Source organism: Falco punctatus (assembly GCF_963210335.1).
Source record: "Falco punctatus genome assembly, chromosome: 3".
In the NCBI taxonomy this organism is placed as follows: Eukaryota; Metazoa; Chordata; class Aves; order Falconiformes; family Falconidae; genus Falco; species Falco punctatus.
The window spans coordinates 117,615,986-117,641,523 of record NC_137582.1 but is presented as its reverse complement, the minus strand read 5'-3'; the positions used below and the strand labels follow the sequence as shown (position 1 = coordinate 117,641,523).

At 43.1% G+C, this 25,538-nt stretch overlaps 1 protein-coding gene across 1 annotated transcript in view; it reads left to right on the top strand.

Annotated features, from left to right (window-relative positions):
* The window catches only part of CSMD2 (CUB and Sushi multiple domains 2), a 301,013-nt gene that overhangs the window by 29,795 nt on the left and 245,680 nt on the right, over positions 1-25,538 (top strand). The window contains exons 3-4 of the mRNA XM_080381216.1: positions 347-563; positions 17,678-17,790. Coding sequence (XP_080237342.1) covers positions 347-563; positions 17,678-17,790 — 330 coding nt within the window. The remainder of the gene's footprint in view (positions 1-346; positions 564-17,677; positions 17,791-25,538) is intronic.

Below are 25,538 nucleotides of genomic sequence, written 5' to 3'. Positions count from 1 at the left end.
GAATCCCAAAATGCAGTGTGTGGTGAAGGGTTTACTGGACTTTGTTGTGGGCTGTGATGGGATGGGTGAGTAAGCATCGGTTTTCCTTTTAGTCAGCAGCTGTGTAATCCAGCTGTTACAAGCCCATTACATTTACAGCTACAGGGAGCAGTGCCCAAGAGATGAGTATCTGGGGTCCAAGTTCCTGCGGGAAGGACTTCAGATTTTTGCCTTTATCTGTTCCCTGGGATCACGAAATGAGAAGAAATTCAGTGGAAAGAATCCTGTATGATCTGTTTTGATGGTGAAGATATGAAATGTTTCTCCTACAACGTTTGATTTGTACTTTTGTCTTTTCTCTTGCCAGCCCAGAACTGCAGTCACGTTTTGCAGGGCCCCAACGGGACAATACAGAGTCCAGGGTTTCCATATGGATATCCAAATTATGCAAACTGCACATGGACAATCACTGCCGAGGAGCAGAACAGGATACAACTTGTTTTCCAGTCCTTTGCATTAGAGGAAGATTTTGATGTGTTATCTATCTACGATGGACTGCCTCAGCAGGGGAATCTGAGAACAAGGTACGTTGTTTGTAACAGTGATGTTTATAAACATGTTCCCATTTCTGCCACTGGGATTAAATCTAGGTTGGATGTTTATGCTGCAATAGACTGGGACTGCTTCTTCATGAGCAGTTCTTATACTTGCTTTGCTTTCTTATCTCTGATAAGGTCTGAAATGTTTCTCTGAACGCCTGACAGTAGTGATTTATCAAGAGTCATTCTAGACATCCAGAGAAGTTAGTTAGAAAATGAAGCAAGAGGAAAGCAGAGCTAACGTGCGGAGGACCTTCCCTCAATCCAAAATAGATTCTCGGAGCGGGAGGATGGATAATGGGTTTCAGGGAATTATCCAACGGCAGAGCTATAGACTAACTTGGTCTGTTCACCAGCTGGACAGGGGTGATATTCTCTCACATCTGACTAAGCTGTTGGATCTTTAGGGGTAAGTAGTTATCGAATAACATGGTTTGGTATGAAGATTTTCCATGGATTCCAGTCTCTGGGACTTTCAGGTACCATCCTGGCATTAACAAAAAGCTAAATGAGAGGCTGACTTTGGAAAAAAAAAAAAAATGTATTCCTGTGGTAGCAAGTGTTACATGACACGTCAGACCTCTGCATTTGAAGGAGCCATGATCTTGGACCACCAGATGAGAGGCATAGATGAAATCAGCTGGGTGACTTGACGTGACTGCTGTTCAATGTAGTGTCCGATTGCAGCTGAAGTCTGACAGTAATATATTACAAAACGTAATGGAAACAGTGGCAGCATCCAGTGTGAGAATTCCTAGTAAGAATGCTGTGGTCATGAACAGTCCTGGAAATTAATTTTACTTCAGACCACTTTAGGACAGATCCTTTAACCTTAGTGCCTTGTCTAACCCAACCAGAAAAGAAACACTGGTAAAAATTAGCTCTTCATATAGATGATTTCAGTTACGCAAATGAATCATATCTTCATCTTGTAACTCTGCTTGAGAATCATCTTAATTATGGGACCTCATAATTTAATCAGAAGGTAGCATAGTGCTTTGCTTTGGGTATTATGTGAAGGCTGCCTACGTCTGGTATAAAATTCTGCTCAGGAAACTGTACGCTGAGTAGTCAGTGCTCCTATTGCCCTGAGAAGTCCCCTGGCAAATTGCTTCACTCATCAGTGGTGCCAGAGATTTCCTTTTGCCTCTAGATGTCAGTGGGAGGTTCTGCTGAAGAAGCAAAATATGTGAATGAAATGAATTCAGAATTAGGGTCGTGGTGGAGTAAATTAGTAAGATGCTGATCACAGGTTGCATCCAAGTATTGCTCTGAGCTACCTGTAAGCACGATACGATTATAGATAGAAGTGGCAGAAAGGGCATCTTCCTGCGGTTGACCGGTACAACAAAACTCTGAGATATATCTTCAGTACGGTCCTGATAGTTTGTAGCCCTGCACTGGTGGGAGGCGAGGAGACAAATAAGGTCCTTCCTCCGCATCGCTGGTGAACTTCATGTGCAGCTGGGGTAGGTGAGTGTTAAGTTGTGGGATGAAACTCTAATGAGGAGCTAAGGTGCTCAGGAAATGGGGTCTATCTAGTACAGTACAGGAAAGTGAAATAGGTGTGTGGGGGGAAAGGTATTGAGGAGGCTTCCTAGAGGTCTGAAAGCACTTAGGACTTGCAAGAGCCCATGTCTCACTTAATTTTGTATGATGGACGCTTGCATTCTTCCCCTGGTGTTTCTAGGTTAGCGACTTCAACACCTGGAGCTTGCTCCTCTGTGCTGTTTGGTGTCTCGCTTTGATCAGCTTATATTTTTTTGTACATCAATCTCGCCTCGTTAAACTCGTTTGCCCAACATTTGGTTTTTCTTTTTTCTTCTTTCTCCCTTTTCTTTTTTTCCTGTGGCTATCAATTTTCTTTTTTTCTCAGACTGCTTTCCAAATGTACTCAATTCATCATCGAAGTGCAGCACTCTTAAGATGGATGACCATGCGTCATTCATCAAAGCTCATGCTACCAGGAGGCGGGCCAAAATAAGCTGTAAGCAAGTGTAAAAGAAGGAAAAAAACCAACTAAACATGCTTCTGTAGAGAAGGTAGCTGTTTTGTTTGGTGTCTTCAAGGCTGACCAACAAAAAGGTTAATGAAGAGGAATTGTATCTCTGCTTCTCCCATTCTCGAGCTTGTGTTGTTGAGCATCACTGATGTCTTTCAGCAGGTCATGCCTGCTTGCCTGGGAGAAGAGAATGATCTTGCTGTTGATAATTGCTTGTGCTGAGGGGTGGAGAATGGTTAGCTGTCTCAGTACGCTGCTGTTCCGTTTAATGGAATATATTCCTGAGAGCCTCCCCGGCCTGATGTGTCACAGTGTCATCTCTCTGTGTTTCTAGGAAGGGGTTAATAATTGCGTTCATTGTGTGCTGACAAACACCCTGTTGTCTTGCAATTTAATGTGGTGTGAAAGTTCCCTAATAGAATAAGAGCAGACTTAATCCAATGAGACATTTGCTAATAAACTGCTTTACTATATATTTGGGAATTTGCGTTGCGCGTTTGTGATGAGTATGTGAATATTAAACGCGTTTCTGTGTCTTAATTTAGACATCCAGGGCTGTTGTCATCTTTCAGTTCCATGACTTTGCTTTGTTTGCTAAAATCAGAGCTTGTTTCTGAGTCCTTGCTCCTTCAGCTTCTCTCAAATAACTCGTTTTTCCCCAACGCTGCACGCTGCCTTTCAGCAGGGACCACTTAACAGAATCTTCTTCGAAACCTGAGAACAGTGACGGCTGCGGGTCTGGCTGTCCCTTGGCTTGAGTAGGCGAGCTGTGTATTTTCATGAGTTCAGATGAGATTTGTAACTTCCCTTCGGTGCCTGTCTCTGGCTTTCCCTTCTCTTAAGCGGTGTTTGTGCTCATTCCACCAGACCAAACTCTCCCAAGTGCTCATCCTTCAAGTTCCTAACTATTCCGTACTGCCAGTGGGATCAGAGGGGATGCATGTGGAGACCTGATCTGAAAACTGCAGCTACTCAAGAATAGTCTTTTTGCAAATTCCCATTGTGCTTTGCTGATTGTGTCATTGTGAAGAGGATGCTCCAATCAGGTTGGTTTCCTGATTGGTTTCCCACTGTGCTGGGCTTAGAAGCTCAGCAGAGACCTGACTAAAATTTGAATATTTGGAGTTATTTATAGATCTAAGATTGCTATGGGATTTGGGAGACTCTCTGCACCTTTTTGTGTCAGACTGTTATGTGACATAACCAGACAGTAGTTAACAAGAAAGCCACATGATATCTTCAAGCTTTTTCATCTGCTGCTGATAATTTGCAGGATGCTTTTAATGTGAGAATCTTAAATTAGTTGCTAATTTACTTATTTGAAGTTTCAGGCTTGCACTCAGATCCCGGTCATTTCTTATCTAATATATCTGGTCATTTCATACCAAATTCTGTTTTCCTGAAGGGTGCCGTTGAATTAACAATCAAAATAGGACTGGTGGATTTAGAAAATCAGGCTCCAAAGATGTTTAAAACTACTTTGGAAAGCCCAAGGGACAGAATATGTGATCTTTTTTTATCAGGAGAGATTGCTTGCTTGCACACATGCTGAACAACGCTGGGGTAACTTCTGTGATCTTACAACCGTGGGCTTTCCTTCCTGTGTGATGTGGGTAAGCAACTGCCCTGTCCTCTGGTCTACCTTCCCTGTTCAAAGGAAATGTTTCAATGATACTGAATTTATTTGGCGAAGAAAACGTTCGTTTGAGCCAGTGTATTAAGAAAAAGCCTTCATTATCCCCAGAACTATAGCAGTGCGGTCTGCACTTTCACGGAAGTTACTAGGAGGTGTATATTTACAGAGCTGTGAGGAACTGCCCCATTCTGATCCCGAGGAAGTGTTGAAGGGTTCGAGATGTCTGCAAATCGCTACTGCAATAGCTTCATACCTAAAGCAAAGCAGAGATCTATACTGCCTTTAGCTCACTGTCAATAACTTGTTTTCTAGCTCACGTCTCCATGTTATGCACAGTGTCTTCTGTTAAAGTTGCTGTTCTTATTAGAGATACTCATCCTTCTTCCCTGACGAATGACCAAAGAGTTCCGAGGAGGATTGCCGTCGATATGCTGTGTATGCAGTTAGAAGCCATGTCATCTCTTTGGCCATATTTAATTGACTGAAAGATTAAGTATTTTGTTTGAACTTCAAATTACGTGATACTAGTGATAAGAGTTGAATTATCTACTGGGGTGACCTATTTACAGATACAACAGGAACACCTGTATGTTGGCTCTTTCTTCTTGATAACCTTTTAATTACTTTTTGAAGAATTGGACTGGGTGACTTGTACTTAATTACCGATCAAGAGAACAAAGCTTTTGATCTTAAAAACAATGGAAGAGGAGGAGGAGATAAAGGGAACAGGGAAGGGGAGAGTTCTCCCCCTATGTGCCATATGTTCTTGCTTGCAGAATTGCAAACCTGCGTTAAAATAACATTCTGGAGCTCTGGCTTCACAGGTACTGGTTTTGCTGGGTTCAGTACTGTTAAAGAAGTTCCTGGAGAAATAGCATTTGCTGTCTGGGCATACACAGAGTTTACATTAGGATTTTGCGTTGTCACCTTTGGTCCTGTGGCATATTCCTTTGTAGCTACCTCATGTCTCCAAGGTGACTACAGTTCTTTTTACTAAGGATAAAGATAAATAAAATGGAGGGCCGGCTAAATCCTTTTGTCATCTTTAGTGAACTTCAGAATCCTACCTCCCTTTTCCCTTTAGCAGAATCTTTTATCACTTCACATTAACTCCACAGGGACAAAACACAACAAAAAAAACACCTGAATTTGTGTTCTCTGCTTTGTAGAATAAAATACATTTTTTTTTCTTCCTGATAAGATACTTGTTTGAGCCGCTCCAGCAGCATTAGGGCTTTTTGCCAGTGGCCCTGTCACTTTGTTCTGAGTAAGTGCTGAGTATTTAAACTTTTTGTGAGATAATTGATGGGACTGGGTCTGAAAATCCAGGAAAGTTGTAGGAGTTAATGCAACTGCATCTAGGGCTGTTTGGTTTTGAGAGGCTGTCTTCAACTTTTCCATACTTATTAGGAGTGTGTGCATCAGGATGAGTGAGAGAAGCTGATGATTGAGTTGGGGTGGGAGCTTTTTTTCTGCTACCGTGCTGAATCCAGTCAGCTTAGGAGGCCTGACTCTGATCTTTTGGCAGATGGAGATGTAAGGTGATGGAATAGCTTTGGTCCTGATTTAAGGGTTAAAATAGCTGCTCTCTCCCAACATTTCATGTCCTGTGCAAACATAACTTGTCTGCGCCAAGGCCTGCTGCTGCGTTGTGTCCTGTACCAGTATCTGGTGGAATAGGCTCTTGCTGAAAATTAGAACCTTTTATTCATGGCCAATGAATAAAATATTAATTGGGGAAGTAGTTTCCTGGCTGGCCGTGTCTCTACATTCAGTCTGAACTACAGAATTGCTTCCAGGTATGGCTCTCTGCTGCTGCGGTTGGTACAGGGGTTGTCTGTTCCCAGGCCTTAAGGTGTTGCTGTTACTCAAATAAAACCAATTTTGAAAACATAGTATTGTTTTCCCTTCCGAACTGCTGATTAACCACGTTTCCAGGTAAAATCCAGTAGCAAACCTCGACAGTGACTCTTGCTGCATATTAAGGTATGCTAATTGTATTAAGAGTAGAAAGATTTTCTGTAATTGGACAACATCTAATAGATTTTAATTAAGACTCTGCACTGGAACGGCCTGCTCTTGATAGATCTGTGAGCACTGAATGTCATCAGTAATCGAGGCGGGGTTTCAACAGGTGAATCCAAGTAGCGTGTGGAAGTTCTGGGGAGGCTCAGAGTGTCCTTGGTCTTCCATGCCCCGCTTCATGCGACTGGTGGAGGCCTCCTGCTCCTCTGCTGGTGAGCTGTGGGGGGAGGGAAGAGGAGCTGCCCACGAAGTGCCCACCTGTAGGACATTGCTGGTGTGTCTGCTGGCCGCTGGAGCCCCATGTGCAGCGTGCTGAGACAGCAGACTGGAGTTTTACTGGGCTCCACTGTTAACCTCTTGTAGCATTACGTGTTACACTCCCCTCCTCAGCTTTTCCTCTTGCAGTTTATCCACGCTTTTAGGGCTTTGCTTTTAATTATACGAAGTAATTGCTGAAGCCCAGGATCATCCGTTCTTCCCTAGATCCCTCTAGGCGATGGGTTTACTTCAGGTGGACTTCCAACAGTGGTGCCAAGCCTGTTAGACAGCAGTAGGGGGTTGTGGAGTCTGAACATGATCTGATGTACGATCCCCGTAGACCCCACGGTCCTCACTTCTACAGCGTTCCAGATAAACTGCATCTGCATGGTGAGATCTTTAATAGCTTTTGTGGGGTTGCTCCTTTTCCTTATCAAAGATGGGCAATGGTAAAGATGGTAGCTGCTGGTGCTCTACTAATAACTGTTCTATACAGAGAAAGTTTTACCATCTTTTTATGCGTGTATGTATGCGGTGTTTAAAGCAATACGGTCACAGGCGTTTTTAGCCATCTTGAGTTGTTTATTTTAGACAGAGCTGCTTTTATTCTTTTAGCAGGAGTGGCAATTTACAAAAGCAGTGGGTGAGCTTTTAGGGTCAGACCGAGTGAGATTAGATTTTTTTTGTTTAGCAGTGGAGGGAGAGAAATTGAACTAACCCGTGGCCCTTGCATGGTGCTTCTCATTTCTAGCTTACAGTGCTTCGAGAAGGGACAGGTCTGCTGTATCGCTGTCGAAGGGAGGAAGCAGCACAGGGAAGTTCAGTGAGTTGCCCTAAGCGGCGCAGTGAGTTATTAGCTGTTAGCTGCTAGTTATTGAACTTGGGTTGCCTGACTGCTGTGTTACTGCAGAACTGCATGACAAGGTAACTCTAATCTGATGCCGCTTGCGTAAGAAGCTGTACAAAAAAACCTCTGGACTTTATTAGTACAGAATCAGGTCTTCAAAAATGATTGCGCTTTGGTCAATAGATATTGACATCAGTTAGCATAAAGTTGGCCACTTTTTTTCACTGATAATGAGTGTCAGCCTCCCACGAAGAGGATGCTGCAAGCAGTGCAGCAAAGCGATGGATGTGCAGAGGTGGTGGCACCAGCGGCACTGGGCAGAGCACAGAGTGTATGCTGGTGGCCCCTCACAAGAGAAGTCTTCGTCCAGTTTTGACCCCAGGAGCTGCTTGGCTCAGTGGCACTGGGCAAATTATTTACTTTGGTTTTCCCATCTGTAAAATGACAGAATGTTTTATTTTTGCATTTACATTTGTAAACTTGCTTTACATTTGTAAAGCTTAAAAGCTCCTGGTTGGAGGGTCCATGTGCCATATTGGGGGAAAAGAATTGAAGCACAAAACCAAGTTCACAGCCATGCCTTTGAATCCATTTTCCCGAAGGGAGGAAAAATGTATGCGCTTTCATGTTCTATTGAATATAGCGAATCTTTAGGTCGAGAAGTTTTTGTAACTATAAAGTCTGACCTTGAGAGTTTCTCAGGCAAAGCACCTGTTTAGACAGTGTATATTTCTCTTTTATCAAAATTAATGAAAGTCTACAGGAGATGATACAATCTTACTAGATCGTTGAAGATACAATGAAATTGTGGATTGCTATTACTTGCAGTCTCAAATAGAAAATTGACAAATCCTCGGTGCCCGTGGACTCTAATTCATTATGCTCCTGTTGGGCGGCGGAGGGTGGCCTGGCTCCTTCTAGACTATTCAGAATAGGATTTTGGTGTGCTGCAAGAGCAACTGCTGACATCTGGTCTTTTTTCTTAATAAAGAATATAATTGTCTGTTTGTGAGTTTGTAGTTGTTTGGAAAATTCAAGTCTGCTGCTGTCCAAAGATGCAGTAATAGCCCTTGCATTTTTAGAGATGTTTATAATATTTAGCGTTACAGCTGATTAGAGCTGCTATAACGAAATAAAAAGTTTTGGAGGGAGAAATATTTTCATTAGAACTGTTTAGTAACTTTTGTCACTGATCCGTTTGTAAATTGATGGGCGAAATGCTGTTGTTCTAGTGGTTTTATATAATATTTTTTGTAAGCTATTGAAATCGGGTCCTTTTGCTATGCAGGTGCATGGCAAGACATCCTCACGCTGAAGTTGTTCCCTGTTCATGTACGTGTGGCAGGGGAGGAGTATGGAAACAGAAAGAAGTGCCTAGCTCCAGTGCAAGCAGTAGCCCTGATGCTGCTGGTTTTGAAACCAGTGCTTTTCACCTCTAGTGCATTGTGTGTTACTGAGCTCTCCTGCTAAACATCAGCAGACAGCAATACTTTTATCCTGGTTCTGCTCAATATTCAGTGTTCACACAAGGTGCAAGTGAATGGACGATTACATATGACATGAATCAATATTACAGTCGTCTTGGATAAATCTTCATTGGCAGGAACACTGGTATTTGATTCATTTTATCATACAACATACCCAAAAATAAAATTTTGTATTAACCTGTATTTTGACAGCCCTGGCTATGGGAGGACAACTTGGATTGTTTCTTTGTTCCATTCGGGTGCTTCTTTTTAACTCTTAGCTTTATAGAAAGTAAGCTTCTACTGTTTCCTTCTCACCTGTTGCCATTAAGTTTTGTTTTATTTTGTGTTATTATAAATTAAACTCTTAAGGAATGAGCATTGGCATACCTGTGTTATGTTTGGAAGTGAGACTTCAGCTTCTATGGAAATCACCGAGATGGATCACAGCCCGGGACTTGCCTGATGCTGCAGCTTAATGCTCACTTGGGGGAAGTAAAGATTCTCTTAAGTCTGATGACTAAAGTCTAGTTCAAATCTGGGTTTTGTATGCATAAAGAATGAAAGGGGTGCCCAGATGTGGCCTGCATGTCAGCTTTGGCTCTGTACATTTGTATAGATTTTAGCTTCTTGAGGTTTAGATAGAGAAAACAGGAGGAACAGTAAAAGCACATATACTAAGGAAGTCATAACTGAAGTTTTTGCTTGCTTGTGTCGCCTACTACAGTACTGGAAAGTAACGGGAGCTTGTATCTTCAGTTCCGTGGTACTGGTTTGCCATAAATCTACTGCTTGGTGCTTTTCAACTGGGAATCTCCATGTGCTCTGATGGAGGGAAGACCAGTGGGTGGTCAGGAATGTATACGGCAGGGACTGGGGTGCAGAAGGAGCCTGGGGTTCGGAGGATTGCCTAAAACTTTTCGGCAGGCTAGTGGCATACTGGGAGTGTAGCCATGCAGTTGACTCCCAGTTTCAAAAGCTGCCTCCTGGGTGAACAAGCTCGAATGAGTTAGAAGGTGGCATTTCTGTTGGGAATGCTTCTGGCCTGAGAACTCTTCATTTACTCTGCCTTTCTTGCATTTAAAGCGGTTTTGAACGCTCATGTCTATCGAAATGTAAAGTTCTTTAGGTGGCAGGACACTTTTGCTCAGCGTGCAGCCGGAGAGTTAACGTCACTAAAGGTCTGGTGTGAATTTTGGGGTATTTGCAATGCCTGCGGTATGGTGATACTTTCTTGCTGTTCACCAGTCGCACTGTGTTTAGCACTAAGCCTTGTGTGATTTACAGGGGGGTTCAAGAACTTATTTTCCCCATTTACTAGATTTCACGCCCCTGATTTCTTTTTTTTTTTTTTTTTTCCTTAAGAAACCCAGAAATAACCTAAAACTGCCAAGTTTTGAATTGACACTACTGAGCTTTCCTTGGTTTGTATCCAAACTTGTCTTTGTTTACTCAGAATATCAGCTCAGATTTGCCAAGAGGTTAATAAAATTTGGTGAACTTTTCTGCGAATTTGTGTTTTTCTTTTTTGGTTTGTAATAATGCAACTAAGAATATAGATGCTAAGGTTCGTCAGATATCTGCCTGCATCTCACTGATACCTGAGAAAGTACAGGAAAAATGAGCATGGAAGGGACATGATAAAAATAATAAATCTTAATTCCATGGTCTTCCTACTCTATTGCACTGTATGGAAAATTAAATTTATTGAAATTTGATGCTTAGCACCTGTTCCCAGCTTGAGCCATGAAGGCCTCATATATTTTAGACCTCTTTGCTGGCTTTAGGCTCTATAAATAACATTTTTCTAGTAGGAATAGACCCAAACCCCATTGTAAACTAGCAAAGAAATCCATCCAGGCTGGAATTTATGAGCCCGGTGACTGTCCCTGGAGACTGTGTTAGTTAATGAAGCCTTTGTGGGTGTCAGGTAAGCAAAGGACTCTTGTGCCTTGATGAATTATACCTGGCTTGGGGGAGGGGGGGAGAAAGTGCAGTTGATTCCGAAGCCATGCTGGCACGGGGGGCTGCATTGCGTGAGGTTAGATTGAGAACTGTTTGCAAAGTGTTGGATTAATTTCCTGAAAAAAAAAAATAAAAAATATGTAGGTGTCGTATATGTCATCGTGAGCAAGTTTAAGGGGCAGAGGCAGCTTTTGTTTCCCTAATGCATGTTACCGTCTTGGTAAGAAAAATATATAGTAATACATGTCAGAGCCAATGGATTATATTATTTCAGAAGCAACTTAATTATCAAACAGCTGGGCAGAGGGGATGGTTGGAAAGTAATGTGGAATAAAATGGGACATGTGGCATTGGTTGGCAGTGGAGTAGCTTGGTGAAATATGAACAGAGAATATACAAGGAGTTACTGCTGCTTGCAGCATGCCTCTGAAGATAATTGTTCAGGATCTGTTCGTAGCTTGACTTAAAAATAAAAACAGCTTGGTTTTGAGCATATATCATTCCAACAAGTTGAGTAAATCCAAATGTGAACTGATACAGTTTTTCTTACATCATTACAGTACCCTTTTAAGCTGTCTGAGTTTGTGTTGTGTGGTTTTTTTTTTTTTTTTTTTTTTTTTTTTTGGTCCAGAGCATCATTTCAGCCTTACAGGGATTAAAATCAAAGGACAACTGTCTGTAACACCAGTGAGTTCTGCCTTGCAGACAAAACTGGCTTTTAAGTGTCTGCAGCATGCATGAGCTGGAAGTATTCTCAGATTATGCTCTGCTTGGTTTATTGATGATTAATGAGAACATTCACAGTACCAGTTATTCTGCCAATATAGTTGTGTTTTTTTTTTAAAAAAAGCTCACATCTTATTGTAACTCCTTGTTTTGTTGATAAATACAGAGAGAAAGAGAGAAAAACTAACAGGACCACTGAGGAAAAAAAATTCTGAACCAGACAAGCCTGTGGAAATGCTAGCAGAGAGTTAGCTGCCTCCTCGGGTGTGCCTTTCATCCATGCTTATTGAAAGTGGGGGAAAAAGATCTGCACAGTTCTCCCTGCTGAAAATAGAAGGGATGAGATGTGTGGAAGGGGCCGAGGCAGCAGCAGCCTGTGGTACACCCACAGGGGATGAGCGAGGTGGAGGTGTACTGGGGCACTGGGAGGAGGAGGAGGAGGCTGTAGGAGCTGTAATGACACTGGAGCAGGTGGGACAGCAGCAAGGTGGCAGAGAAAGCCCTCCTGGAGTCAGGGCTACCACTGAATTTTGCAGACAATGATATGTGACAAACAAAGACCTGTCAGCTTCAATTTTACTGCAAATATTCAAGTCTGTGTGCCTAGGGCATCAGCGGGTCACTTTTTTTGCCAGGTTTGTACAGTAGTATTTGAAATGCATAGTGGTTCTCTTGGGATTGGGCCCATGATTTGGAGGAGACGTTAAACTTCTTCAGGATGAAAGATGATATCTGAAACTGATTTCTAAAACTAAGATATTAATAGGAATGACATGATGTTTTGTTCCCTGTTAGACGACTATACCCCACACCCACCAGCAACTGCGTCTTTAAAGAAAAAATCTGCTACCTGTAACGAGGTCCGAGATGAGATGGATTGCTGTGGGTAAATTCCCTCATCTCTTGCATTTGTTCTCTTAGTCTTGATCTACATTCCGTCAGGCAGCCTTGAGGAGGACACTTGTGAGCGACCACTAACTTTGCATGTGGCTGTTTCCAGTTTCCCCTAAGACATTTAATTTTTAAACATACATACATACGTATTTCTGATGGTGTTCTGCCTGCAGCAACTGGTGTACGATGCTTACACGTCCTTTTCATCAACATCGAGAAAGTTGCAAGTAGTAATTCTCACTCATAGCTGTTTTTCAGAGGAAAGACTGAGCATACAGCTGGCCTTTCACTGAAGCCAGCGAGTTTCTTGATTTCTGCGCACATGAGCCAGCCATCTAGCTGAATAAGGCATATAAAACTTGATTGAAAGGCAGTTGGGAGTTACTGGGCTCTTTCTGTTGGCCCCGGTTGAAAATGGATTAGCTGAATACTTCATGAATGCACTTTTCCCATGACTTCAGGTTGACTTGCTGCCTTGTTAGCTGGGTGCGCAGCGTGCAAGGCGCTCACCGGCTCCTTCCAGAGACCCCTCCGCTCCCACTCTGAGCCGTTGTTTTCTCAACGAGTCCCTTAGACCTGACTTGGCTCGACTGTTGTCCTGGGATAGTGCAGGGGTGTCAGATTAGTACTTAACAGAACGATGTCATTTAAACTGTATATAGTGAAGAGTGTGGTTCATTTGACGGGAAATTTTCTTTAATAGGTGCCTTTAAATTACATGCAGGAAAAAAATCACTGAAGTATGGTGTGGTGTAATTTAATGCTGGGTTAAACGATGCAATCCAGTGCATTTTCATTAGATGTTCTGAGACACTTCTCTAGCATTTATGCTTTAAAGGCTGTTGGATTGCCAGCTGCAATAACTATTTTGATTGCAGCCTGAGCTGATGGTGGGCATCCTACCAGAAAAATAATGTGCTGTGTTTTAATTATGGCACCTGCACTCCAAAACGGGAGCCTGCGTCACAGTTTATGATGCAGTTGTACTTGATACAGTGGAACAGTATAATATGCAACAGATGGAGGTGAGAGCATTTGCAACAGGACAGAAAGGTGGGCTGTCCTGGCTGACTGTTCCTTTCCTAGGGCAAGAGAAGTGTTCAGTTGTGGGTTGAACCTGCTGAGCCCAGCAGTCAGTGTGGGTCTCTGGTGCTCAGCGGGACAATTTGCCACTGGGGAAGGACTTTGTGGCATTGGGGAGGGTGGTGGTAGGTCACGGAGGCAAGCCAGCTGGGCTGGGTGAGGAGTGGAGAGCAGCACCCCTAGAACCCAGCGTGTGATCCTTGAGCCTCAGCACCTGCTGGTGTACTGGGAGGCACTGGTGCTCGTGGCGCTACGGAGAACCTGTGAAGGGATGGCGGTTACAAGAGCAGCTATTTTTTACTGACACTGGTTCTAGCAAAGCTGTTCTGCAAACTTGGAGCCATGCACCAGAAATATTGCCATGTCGGTGGCAAACCCGAGGTGAAGAATGAAGAGGGACGCAAAGAGAGGAGAGGATTTCTGTGCTGATTTGTTTTGGTATATTGATTTTTGCCGTACTGTGAAGCAAGGGCAAGCTTATGAAGTGGTATTTCTGGCACTGGTTTAGTTTGGTGCCTCGCAGTAGGAGCAGAATTAAGCCAATGAAAAACACATTGAAAATCTCACACAATCAGTGTTGGCTCCGAGCAACTTAAGGGGATAATCACTCAATAATCCATTTGGCCAGAGGTACAGAAGAAATGGAAGATGATTTCTTTTTTTTTTGTGTGCATGTGTGTGTGCTGTTATTACTGCCCTCACCTTCTTGTTATGGCCCTTAATAAAAACAAGAAGCAGAGTTTGTTGCTTTTCTTTCTCATTAGCATATATATATTTTTTATTGCTACACTAAATAACAGCGATGTCAGAATTGCTGCTTCCTGCGTGAGGCTGTAGGGGAATGGTTTCGTGTTCTGTCTGCCATCAGGTTGATTCCTGTGCTTTAAATTTGCCTGGGGTGCAGGTTTAGGGAGGAAGGCAGGAGGACAGTTTACCAGCCAGGTCAAAACAAGGCAGGGTGCCTTGCCAAGCTTTTGGCTGTCCTGGGTCTTTGGAACAGGAGCACTGAGGTTTTACGGGAGTGATTTGAGCATGAGCCTGGTTAAATTATTGATTCTTAAAGAGGATGCTGCCTGTGCTCCTGCTTGGAGAAGAGGACATCAGAAAATTTTTAATTCTGTGCGTTTCTGAAGGCCTAAGAGGAGGAATACCTTACATTTTGACTGAAACTGCTTCCAGTGAGGAATGGGAGGAATTCAGTCCCATTTCCAGTGCAGGTTTTCACTGCACATGCGGATACAGAAATTAGTGGCCTAGAGGGTAGGAGCTGCTACATAGAATTTTTTTCTTTCCTTTTTGAAGCAGTATTTCCTGCTTCCTTCTGAACAAGTATGGTTTTAGCGTTAATGGGGCACTCTTCATCATCTGTGGGCAGAAAGGCTGTTTGATCTAAAGGGAAAGACAGTGTTTGGTCACTGTCTGTGCAGGCAGGCAGCCCGTTTTCTTCTGCTTGCTCCAGGGACACTCGATAGACACAAATGAACCTCTGAAGTTAAGGGCCTGGAGAGATGGATGGGTTTATTAATTTTTAGAGGTTCAGGAAGCCCAGAGGTTCCCATGAAAATTGTGTCTTCGGTCAATGTGGAATCTGTAGAAAGACTGAGAACAAACCCTCACTTACAATTTCATGCCCTTATGCACAGGCTATCCTTTTCTTTTAAGGCCCTGTAACTAGAAAATACGAATACATGCTTGAGGGCAGTGTTGTTCCAGGTAGCAGTTATTTCCCACTGACTCCTATGGGACATGTGCAGTTGCTTACAGGTAAACAGATGTATAAATGTTGCCTGGAATTAAAAGAAACACCTGTGAAGCAAGGTCCTCTTGGTACGTAGACTGTGAACAGAATCCGTGATGCAGGAAGCTTAGTGCGGAGGGAACAGATCTATTTTGGATATAAAAAGCACAGCCTATCGTTAACTAATTCCTAGATAATGATAAAGCAGTGCATGGTGATTAGAGGAAGAAAAACTGACAGGCTCTGCTGTCCATTGTGTGTTTTTATTAAACTGGTCCATGCCTTGCCTGGATTTTTTGAGTGCATGAAGGTTTCAGTAGAACAGTTTAATTAAACTGCAAAATAAATTAATAAAAACTATGGCGCTTTTCCTCAGTTCTGTGCATGCTAAAGCTATCTTGGACCTTAAAACATCCTGGAACCTTTTATTTTTTAATAAACAGGAGCAATTGTCCTTCCAGCTTGTACAGACAACGGATTTTATGCTGACAGCCAGTACGTACTTCTCTGCTGACATAAAATTTGACTTCCATAATTGACTGGGAACTGTGTGAACTTTGCCAGTTTGGAAATTTTGCTTTAATAAGGTTCTCAGGCAGCGCATGTCAGCTTTCATTTGTCAGAGTTAAATCTATTTTAAATAATTTTTAGGCTTACTAAATTAAGGCGAGAGGAAGAACTGCAGGGAAGTACAGTCGCTGTCTCTGGAAGTTGCCAGGGGCTGGTGGCTACTCGAAGGAGAAATTGCTTGGGCTGGGAACTGCAGTGTGCTGGTACCTGAGCCCGTGGTCAGGGAGAGGGTGGTGGCCCCCAGAATTAAAGATCTGATTTTTGTTCTGTGGGTGCTTTTTTCATTCCATGTAATATACGAGGAGAGGAGATACTCTGAATCAAACACAGGCTTACAGGTATTTCTTAAGAGGTCAGAGTGCTTTGTGTCACGAGTAATCTTTTGCGCTTTCTGTAAGAAAGGCTAGCTGCTGTATAAAAAGATGTGGGATAAACCTCTGAGGATGTAAGAAGCTTCAAACTGCCTTACTGTAGCCGGTTTATCTCATGCTACTTCATCGTAGACTCGTAGAATGGTTTGGGTTGGAAGGGACCTTGAAGATCATCTGGTTCCTGGCTTGAACACTCTTGATCTCAAATGAGACCTCGTGGCAGTGAGCGCCTTCGGTTGCTGCTGCTTCTGTGGTTTTGTAAAAGTCTGGGTTTAGGACAGTTAGCAGGCAAGGGGGATTGCATCTGAATTTGTCCTTGATAACGGCAGGCAAGAATCTAATATGAGAGATTTACATAAGGAACATTTGTTTTAAAGCAATTATGTAAATCACCATAGCCGGGTGTAAGGCGAAGGCTTGTAAGTTATAAAACTGTAATTGTTTGTGAGAAATGTACATTAGCTGTTCTTGGGCTATGTCATCACAGTGTCGGGACTTAGTGTTTGGAATCTCATAATGCGGGTTTAAAATCCTTACTGAACAGACTTCTGTAATAAAATTAACAGCTGTCATTTAGCTCTAGGAGCTCAAGGAGAGCGGGTGGGAGGGCAGGACACCTGGGTGAGGGGCTTCTGCAGTGCTGGGTTTGGTCTGTTCGCTAGACTTGTCCCGTTTCTCTGTAGTTCTTTCTACCCTGACCGGTGGGCACGTGTCTGTGTTCTAGGCAGTTCCTGCAGTACATCTGCTAGATCGTCTTCTGCAAATGATTTCGTGTCCCTGCGCTTTGATTTCCTCACCGAGTGAAGAGGTGTTAACCATTGCAATCTTCGCTGGGGCACATATTAGGTAGCAGGATGAAAAGTGCCATCCTTGGGATTGTTCTCGCAGGGACAGTTGGGTGGGGGTTGGGGAGGATTCCTGGAAACTTCAAACCTTATCCATTTGTACAATACAGAACAAATACTCTGAAGACAGCCACCTTGATGGGCTTTAATTGGGACATCAGGTTTTTTGCCTGTTCTCTTATGCTATTTTAGGTTGTGTTCGATTTAATATAGCTTGTATAATGTTTCAGACCCTTACCTGATACTCCGAGGTTTTCAAAACACGTTACAGGCATTTTTGAATAATGTCTTGGGCTCACACAACAACCTTTAAATATTGCTTCCATTTCATGGACAGGGAAAGTTTCTCTGAAGGGCTCGGTGACTGCTCTGAGATCACAGGGCTGGGGTTAGCAGAGCACGCAGAGCCAGTGTTGTTACTGAACGAGGTGTGAAGCAGATTGACCCTATTTGAAACCAGCTTACAAAGAACTACATTAGTAGTTACTCTGGTAAGCCAGAAGGTGTTAAAAGCCCAGGATTTGTTGAAGCTGTAGCGGGTGTTTGTTTCCTTCAGCTCTGATGCTCCCTGCTTCAGGCTGTGGTGTGTACTGGCTGGAGTGGCATCTCTCGGATTTGCTATCGGGTCAAAGGCAGAAGTGGTGAGTGTAACCTTCCTCTTGATTTCTTCCAGGTTAACGGGTTTCCAGCTGCCTGCTCCTATTGTGAGTACAGGGGTTGTGCTGTCCTTGTGGCTTGTGAGTGATTACGCAGTCAGTGCTCAAGGCTTCCAGGCTAACTATGAAGGTAAGTCTGCTCAGTTCAGTAATTGTCTTGAATTGTATCTGCATTTGGCTTGTGGCAGGATGCAAAATGAAGGTGCAGAGTTTTCCACCGGGATATATACGTATGCAGACACTTAATCCAAGACAGGAGTGTCTGATTCTTGTATAATTTGATCCATTTCTTCAGAATACTGAATTCAAATTGCTGGTTCCTTTCAAGTGAAATGTAATTTTTCCTCTCGGCATCTGTGCTCAAAACCTCTTTGAAGGCTTATTCTAACAGCAAAGCTGGAGTGACTGAGAAGGAGGGGTAATGTGGGATTTGTGGAGTGTGCAGGGTTGCAGCAAGCGCAGCGCCCTGCATAGTCACTGGGATTTACAGCTGAGACACTGGGGACTGTGGAGCAGTGCATAGGATGCTCAGATTACTGCATTTTTCTTTTATAGTCTCTTTGCTTATGCATTGTTTTTCTTTACCGTGCACCTTCCTCCCCAAGTACGTAAATTCGCCTCCTGTGTTTCTGGTCATAAATAATGGCCAGTGGTTGGTGGTTGTAGAAGTAAAGGATTCCATGTGAAGGCTTGGTGGCTTCAGAAAATCTTGGACAGTGGAAGTCTCAGATACGTGAAAGAGCTGTTCATAGTAGCAGGCAGGTCATGGCTGTGATATGACCTGGTACTGCTGGGTAAATGGCATTAAACCCTGTTAAAATTCAAGTTACGTTTATGTTGATTATTGCACCTAGGATGCTGTTTGTGTCTGCATAAATGTTCTTTGGAGTCTGTGGAAGTTCCTCGGCCTTAATGATATTTTTTGCTGATAAGTACTACTGGCCAATTACCCAATGCATTAAACCAAGCAGGTGCCTTCATTTAGATGATGTGGAAGTCTCTCAACATTTTCTGCACTTGACAATTGTTCAGGGGAGCTCTGTTTAAATACCCTCTAATTTCTGATTAAAACCTTTGCTCTGCCTGGAGGTGCCACTGGCATTAAGACTTTTTTTTTTATTAGTCTGGAAGTGATCAGTGTGTGAGCAGGTGTTCAGTACGGCTAGGCGACGGTGTTAAAGTTCATCGCAGTCAGAGACCACCTCTGTTTGTTTGCTGGGTAAGTGCCTGCTGGGGATGCTGGTGGTGTGTGCTGGCTGGCAGGACAGGCGAGCACAGCAGCGTGGTGAGGAAAGGCAGATCCTGGTGCCCGTTGGCAAAACCTCTGCTAGAACATATGTCAGTTGCTGTGTCTCGTGGAGATGACAGTACGTTGCTCCCAAATTGTGTGATAGAGGACACGTAGCTGGTTTTGTACTTTCTTGACATTTAGAGTTCAATTTTTTTGGCATTTACACACAATTACTTGCACACTTTTAAATGTTTTGTTACTTTGATGCAGCTGGTAATGTTGAACAAAGGCTTGTTCCAGGGCTACCCTTTAGTCACGTGTATTTTAGATGACCTGAAGTTTGACTGGTGATTAGGAGGCTTTCAAGCAGGTAACTTGAGTGCATCTCTAGGGGGGAAAAAAGAAATGTACTTAAAACTTAATCTGAGCCACTGAGTGAGCCAGGGCACTGGTGTAAATGAAAGCTTCATTTTGAGGAAGAGAGGGGCAAACTTGCTGGAAGTGCTGCTCTGAGCCTGCCTCCAAACAAGCTGCTTGCTTGCCGTTTGGATTGCTGTTAACTAAGACTGAAGAAGGAGATAAGTGTGTTTTTTGATCAAAGGGACATGCTGCTGCTGTAATGCTGTTTCAGTTCATTGGTAATCTACAACTCGGTGAATAGCTTGTGATTCGATAATTCATGTTTAAAGACAGAACAATGCATTGGAGTCCTTGCAGTAAATGATTCCTTTATGATCTGCTATCAAAGCATGCTCATTATTCTCTTCCTTTCTTTAAGCAATCATTGGGAAAAGCACCAAAAGAAACAGAATTTTAAAATTGGAACAAAAGAACTCAGGAACTCTTTTTAAAGGAGGACAGGAAGAAAGTATGTAGTTGGAGGCATCAAAGTGACACAAAAACGTTGTGCTTACACTGATGCCGGCTCTGCCCTGATCCTCTGGGAAATACATAAATTGAGGTTGGCTTTATCCAAGTTAACATCCTCCTAGCTTATCTAGTTAGTATGGTGCCTGCACGATAAGATCTCTTACAAGCAATTTCTTGAAAACAACAGACGTCTGCTCGTACCTGTTTGTATGTTTCTTAATTTCTGGTTGTTTCAGGACACATGGTTCAGCTGTACATTTCACTGGCTAAAAAAGGGAGAGTTTGCACGCAGTGGCGGTGGAATCTATTAAATAACATTTCTGCTATGAGAAGTTAGAGATGCTTTAATAACAGATAGGCAGAGTGAGTTTCTGAAAGTCTGCAGAGTTTTTTTTCAAGCCCCAGGTAAGCCAGGTGCCAGCGGTGGCCGTGGAAACAGAGGAATAGCCAGCTCCAGGGCTACTGTGCTGTGATGCTTCCTTCTTGACCTCACTGTTTTCTGACTTCATTGTATGTTACTGTGCCTGGCTGCTAGATCTTCCTTAATCCTCTTTTCCTCATTGTCCGACTTGCTCATCTTTCTTCATTTGGTTTGGTGTGTGTTGCCATCTTGTTTCTGTCTGCTCTCATTGTCTGATTCTTCATGTTCTCTCATCTCATACTGTTTGTTGTGATTTTTCTCTAGAAGCTAAAAATTGTTTCAAAGCTCAGGAAACAGCAGGGATAATTCTTCCGGGATTCTGCTGTGGAATAGAAGCTGCTGTTGTCCTTCCCCAGCCCAGCCATCTCTCGAGGAGCGGGCACGGCTGCGACTGAGGACGATGCTGCTGAGGCTGCAGCATCTCTGGGTTTAAGGCACCGGGTCACAACCTCGGAGATCTGATTTCTCTTCCCAGTTGTGGCACAGATGGTTCTGCGTGGTCTCACATTGGCTCTGTAGTCTGGGTTCCCAGCTTCCCAGCTGCAAAACCAGGTCAGAATGGCTCCTTGTCCTACGTGCCGTTAGGAATTTGCGTTCATGAACCCACGCAGAGCATTCAGGAGCTACTGTATGGCATTGTGGCTGTGGGGAAACCTGCAGCAACAGCGCAGTTTGAGAGGGGACGTGGTTAGATTGTCACGAGTGACTGTTGTTATGTGGATGATCTGGAAAAATAAATGGGGGAAACCATTGCAGGATGGCTGGCAGTGAAAACTTGTCAGCTTTTTCATGCTGAATTGGAAGAACAGAAAATTTCATTTCCATTTAAGTATAATATTTTGATCTGAAGGTTATTTTTTTTAGTTAAGAAATTCTTTTCCTAAATACAAGCAGTTTTTATGAAGCTCAGTTTCAGAACGTATAATTTAGAAAATATTTAAATTAAGTGCTTTCATGCTTTTAGCGTCCTTAAGTTTGTTTGTGTTTCCCTGTTCAACTGTCCCTTGAATTCAACATGATTTCACAATTAGCCTTGTTCATCCTCAGACTCTGGGATTTTTTTTTTTTCCTTTTTTAAGACTAAATGATTCTTCTCAAAAATCCTAACGAGCCGTTGTAGAGTCTTGCATTTCATTTCCACTGCAGGAGAATTTTGAAGTAGAAACAGCTATAAATAATCTAAGTTAGAATTTTACTGGGGCGTGAATCTTGACGGTCTCATCTTGTGAAAAATACTCCTGAAGATTTAATGACCAAAAATGACCAATGCTTCCATTTATTGCTTCCCCTGAAAGATGTGTGAAGCTAATAAAGGCACATGCCTAGACTACAATGTGGAATTAATTACAATCAGTGCTGCCGCACACCTGATGAATACATAGTCAGTTGACATTTAAAATAAATTGGGCAAGTCTTTTACAATAAGAGGAAAATTGATATGAATTCCACATCATTTCCTCAATAATGCTAATAACAGTTCATGATGAATAGCAGGTGGTTTTTTTAGTTTACTAATGTAGATATAAAATAAAATCACATTATTATTATTTGTAAACCATTATATCTTGGCTGCCTTGTTAGTCCAGAGGGTATGAAAAATAGAAAGGGATTTAAGGAGAGACATCCAAACCTCCTCTTTATTGTACGTGAGTACAGAGCAGTTCTACAAACTGCTGAGGCTGGTGAGCTTAATGATGCTCGAGGCTCCGCTGGTCCTTCTTCCTGAGGCTCTTGAGCGTTCGTTGAACACTAAGCAAGCAGCCAGGGCCTGGGTGTCTGGCATAAAGTGTCTTTCTGCTCCGGTGGTGTGTGTTACAGCTGCTGCCAGGACTGGGGGTGCTGTGGCAGCTGGCAGGGACAGGGTGCCTGTGCAGGGGTTTCATCCTGGCTGCACAGGATGGGGCTGAGGAGGAGAACGGTGCAGTGGGCCCCTTATGCTGGCCTTGGACCCACGGCTGGATCTTGCGCTTGGGATGCAGACAAAAGAAGAAGCAGACAAGGAGGGAGGAGGACAGGTAGCACCAAGGTGAGATGCTGAAACAGAGGAAGGACCAGTGGCTGGCTGAGTTTCGGGAACGCAGCAGGCTGAAAACGGTTTTGTTCTCCATCTCAAGGGGGGTAGCTGCTGTTTCCTTAGCCTGCTAGCCAGGTCTTTCCTTCACCTGCAGAAATCCGTCAGAGGCACAGTGCTCTCTCTTGAGACTTGTCCTGCTGCGGCTAGGGCAGCGTTGTCCGGGGGATTTCTAGCAGGAACGGGAAGGAATTGGATTCTTGTGTTTACTTGGTCCTGCTGTATTGATGTTCTCAACTCTCAGTTTTGCCCTGTGCCTCGGTTTCTCTCTCAAACAGGATTGTATTTTCGTTCGTGGTGCTTGTGTTCTAACAAGGGAGGTGCTGTATGAAAGAAGAGCGATGTAATGATGTTGAATACCTTTTTTAGGAATCCTCGTCTATGTAACTTCCAGAGTTTTAATGTTAATTTTTTTTTTTAATTTCTCCCTCCAAAAGCAAAGCTCAGTTAGAAACCTCCGGAGAGAACGATGGTGTTTTGGACTCTGGACTCTGCTGCAGAAGCAGTGCTGTGTGATGCAGCAAGATTGAACATTAGGTGAAGATTCCTTCCCAAGACATCGAGTTTGATTACAGCTGCAACAAATTTGATAGCTGCAAACACTGAGTGCCTGATTGAAAAGAAACAATTATGCCTAGAAGAACACTGCTTATTTTAAGAAATTAGAAGCATTTAAATACAGAGGGAAACAGCCCCAAGTAAATGGTGCTGTTTTCCTTCATAATAAATACCTTCCTCTTTCTCAAGCACAAATAACTCATTCTTTAGAGGGTTCTTTGTGAAGTTGTGCATACATGTTTAGAAAATACAATTAAAAACTGGTTCCTGGCCCTCCTTGACCGTTCCTTTTGCTAAACCCAAATGAGGTTTCCTGATCCGGTGCTGCTCTGTGGATGTGCTGCCGCTGTGCACCAGCTGTGAAACTGCTTCGTGTCTCAGTTTTCCCATCTGTCATTTGACTTTACAGTAACAGTTGCCCCGTTAATGGAAGACAGACAGATCAGTTTGAGCACTCTCTGTCTTTGGAAATAGAGTGTTCAAGATTTTTGTGAAAGCAGGTAACTGTCCAGATCAGCTTCTGATTATGAAGACCAACACTGTCCTTGAGGGTGAAAATCTCCTAAAAAAAACAGGGATTCCCCTTGCCTTGGGCAATGGGCCTTTTTTTGGAAGTCCTCTAACAAACTGGGAAATGATGATCCCATTTTTCAACTGAAAGAGTGGAGGAATTTGGATACACAAACCCGTTGTTTTCTGAAAATAAGTTCTTCAATGTAAAAGTCTGGGAAGAGTTTCTGAAGATTGGCTCTAATGTGCTTGTGCTATGGGTACGACTTGGGCTGTGATGGTTTGGATGAGGTTCACTGGGCTGCAGGAAAGTTCTTGAGTAACAGTTTAGGTTTCAGTCCTGCCTGCTTGCAGCTGACACTGGGGGTCAAAGCTGTTACGGGGACTAGAGAGTCTCTAAGGCTTCAGGAGATGCTGGAGTGAAAGGGTGGTAAACCAGCTGGGAGCAGCCTCCCAGAGATGGTGTGTGGGCTGTCGGTCGTTACGTGGGGACTCGTGCTTGTCCAGCGGCTGCTCAAAGCATATTCTCCGTCTGCGTAAATAAATTTCAGAACTGCCAGCCTAGTACTGAATAGGCGAAAAATTTTAAAGCCATAATCGAATGTGCTTTTTATGCCAATTTGCCTTCTGAGCGAGCACCATATTGGGTTCATTTAAAGATCCAGCTGCATCCCAATTCTCTCAGTACCTAAATCATAACTTGAACACACGGGGTTCTTGGTAAATTTACGGGCTTGATGCTTTTCTCCTTTTTCAAACCAAAACAAAGCAATGTGAATCCTGAGTTGCAGCAAAGTAGGGATTAACCCTTGTTCTGCTGGCAGTGGGAAGGATGAAAGCTCCGAGTCTTGCTCTGCTGCTCCTTTTTCTCTGGAAGTTGCTTTGTTTATCTGATGATTCAATCTCTGCAAGAGATGATTTAATGTATTCAAAATCAAAATGGCTTTGCAGTTGGGTGCGTGGATCTGGATGCCAGAGCGTATTGACTTTTTAACAGCTACTTTTACTTTGGTCTGCTGAGTATTGGGCACGCTGACTGTGTGGCATAAAGCTTTCAAGGATGCACAATACTTTTCAGGACATCATTGTTATAATAGACATAGTTCTTTACCTCCCGTTCAGTCAGCTGCTTCTACAATCTTTGCCACTTCATCCTTACCAGCTGTGCTCAATGTACCTTCCCTTAGTGGTTCTTTTTTTCTTCTTCTTCTTCTTCTTTTTGTTTTTTTTTTTTTTTTTTTTTTTTAAACTATGCCTCCTAATTTTAGTATCAGTTGCAACCTGAGGAAGATTTAGCTTTGTCTCCCTCCTCCTGCTGTGTCTCACAAGCTGAGTTAGGGTGATGCTGGAGTCGGTGCTTGGATGGGAGACCTCCCTGGGAAATCTCGTGCTGCTGGTGGTAGGTACATTTGGTGAGTCAGCACGTAGTACCCAGTTAGTAGTGAATCTAGTGGCATTGTATGTTTCCTTTAAAAAGAATGAAGAAAATTCCTATTGGGCTGAGGAATGTGGTAACAATCGGTGCTGGTTTGCTTCTGCAGGTGCTTTCTTTAGCTTCAGGTGCACAATCCAAGTGGCTTGGTGTCTGTGACTATTAAAGGGTGTGTACCAAATTTGAGTGTGAGTCTAGCATACTGATGTTGTCTTCGCATTTAGACAATATTTCTTGTTTTAAAATTTCTTCTGAGTTTCAGGTGAAGTGCTCCGTATTGGACTGTACTGCTTGACATTCTGCTTCAATGGTGGTTGTAACCGGTGAAATGATTCCTAAATACGCAGATGGCCAGAGCTCCATGCTGAACCCACCCTGTTACTTTCCATTATTAGAGAGCTGTGCTCAAGGATTGAAGTTTTCAATTAAAAAGAAGTTTGTAGCCCCTACAGTTCAGATAACGCTATGGACAAGAACAGCCTGGGAAGCCATAAAATGGTGGTTCTCTGAATGTGCCAACACTTCAAAATGCCCCTTTGTCTCTAAGAGGCTTTAACACTGTAACTTTTGAGATGTTCATTACTGCTTTAAAGTAATTGACAGGAGGTGACTGCATGGAGTTGCATAGTTGGATTGTTCCTTTTGGCATTTTTCAGCTGTCTCTGGTCTGTTTGCAAACAGGGAAACCTGGCTATGGTTCATGCTGCTGTCTGGGAGCAGCCGCCTGAACTCCAGCATCTTCTGTGATGATGGTACAGAATGCCATTACCAGTCTGGAAACATGC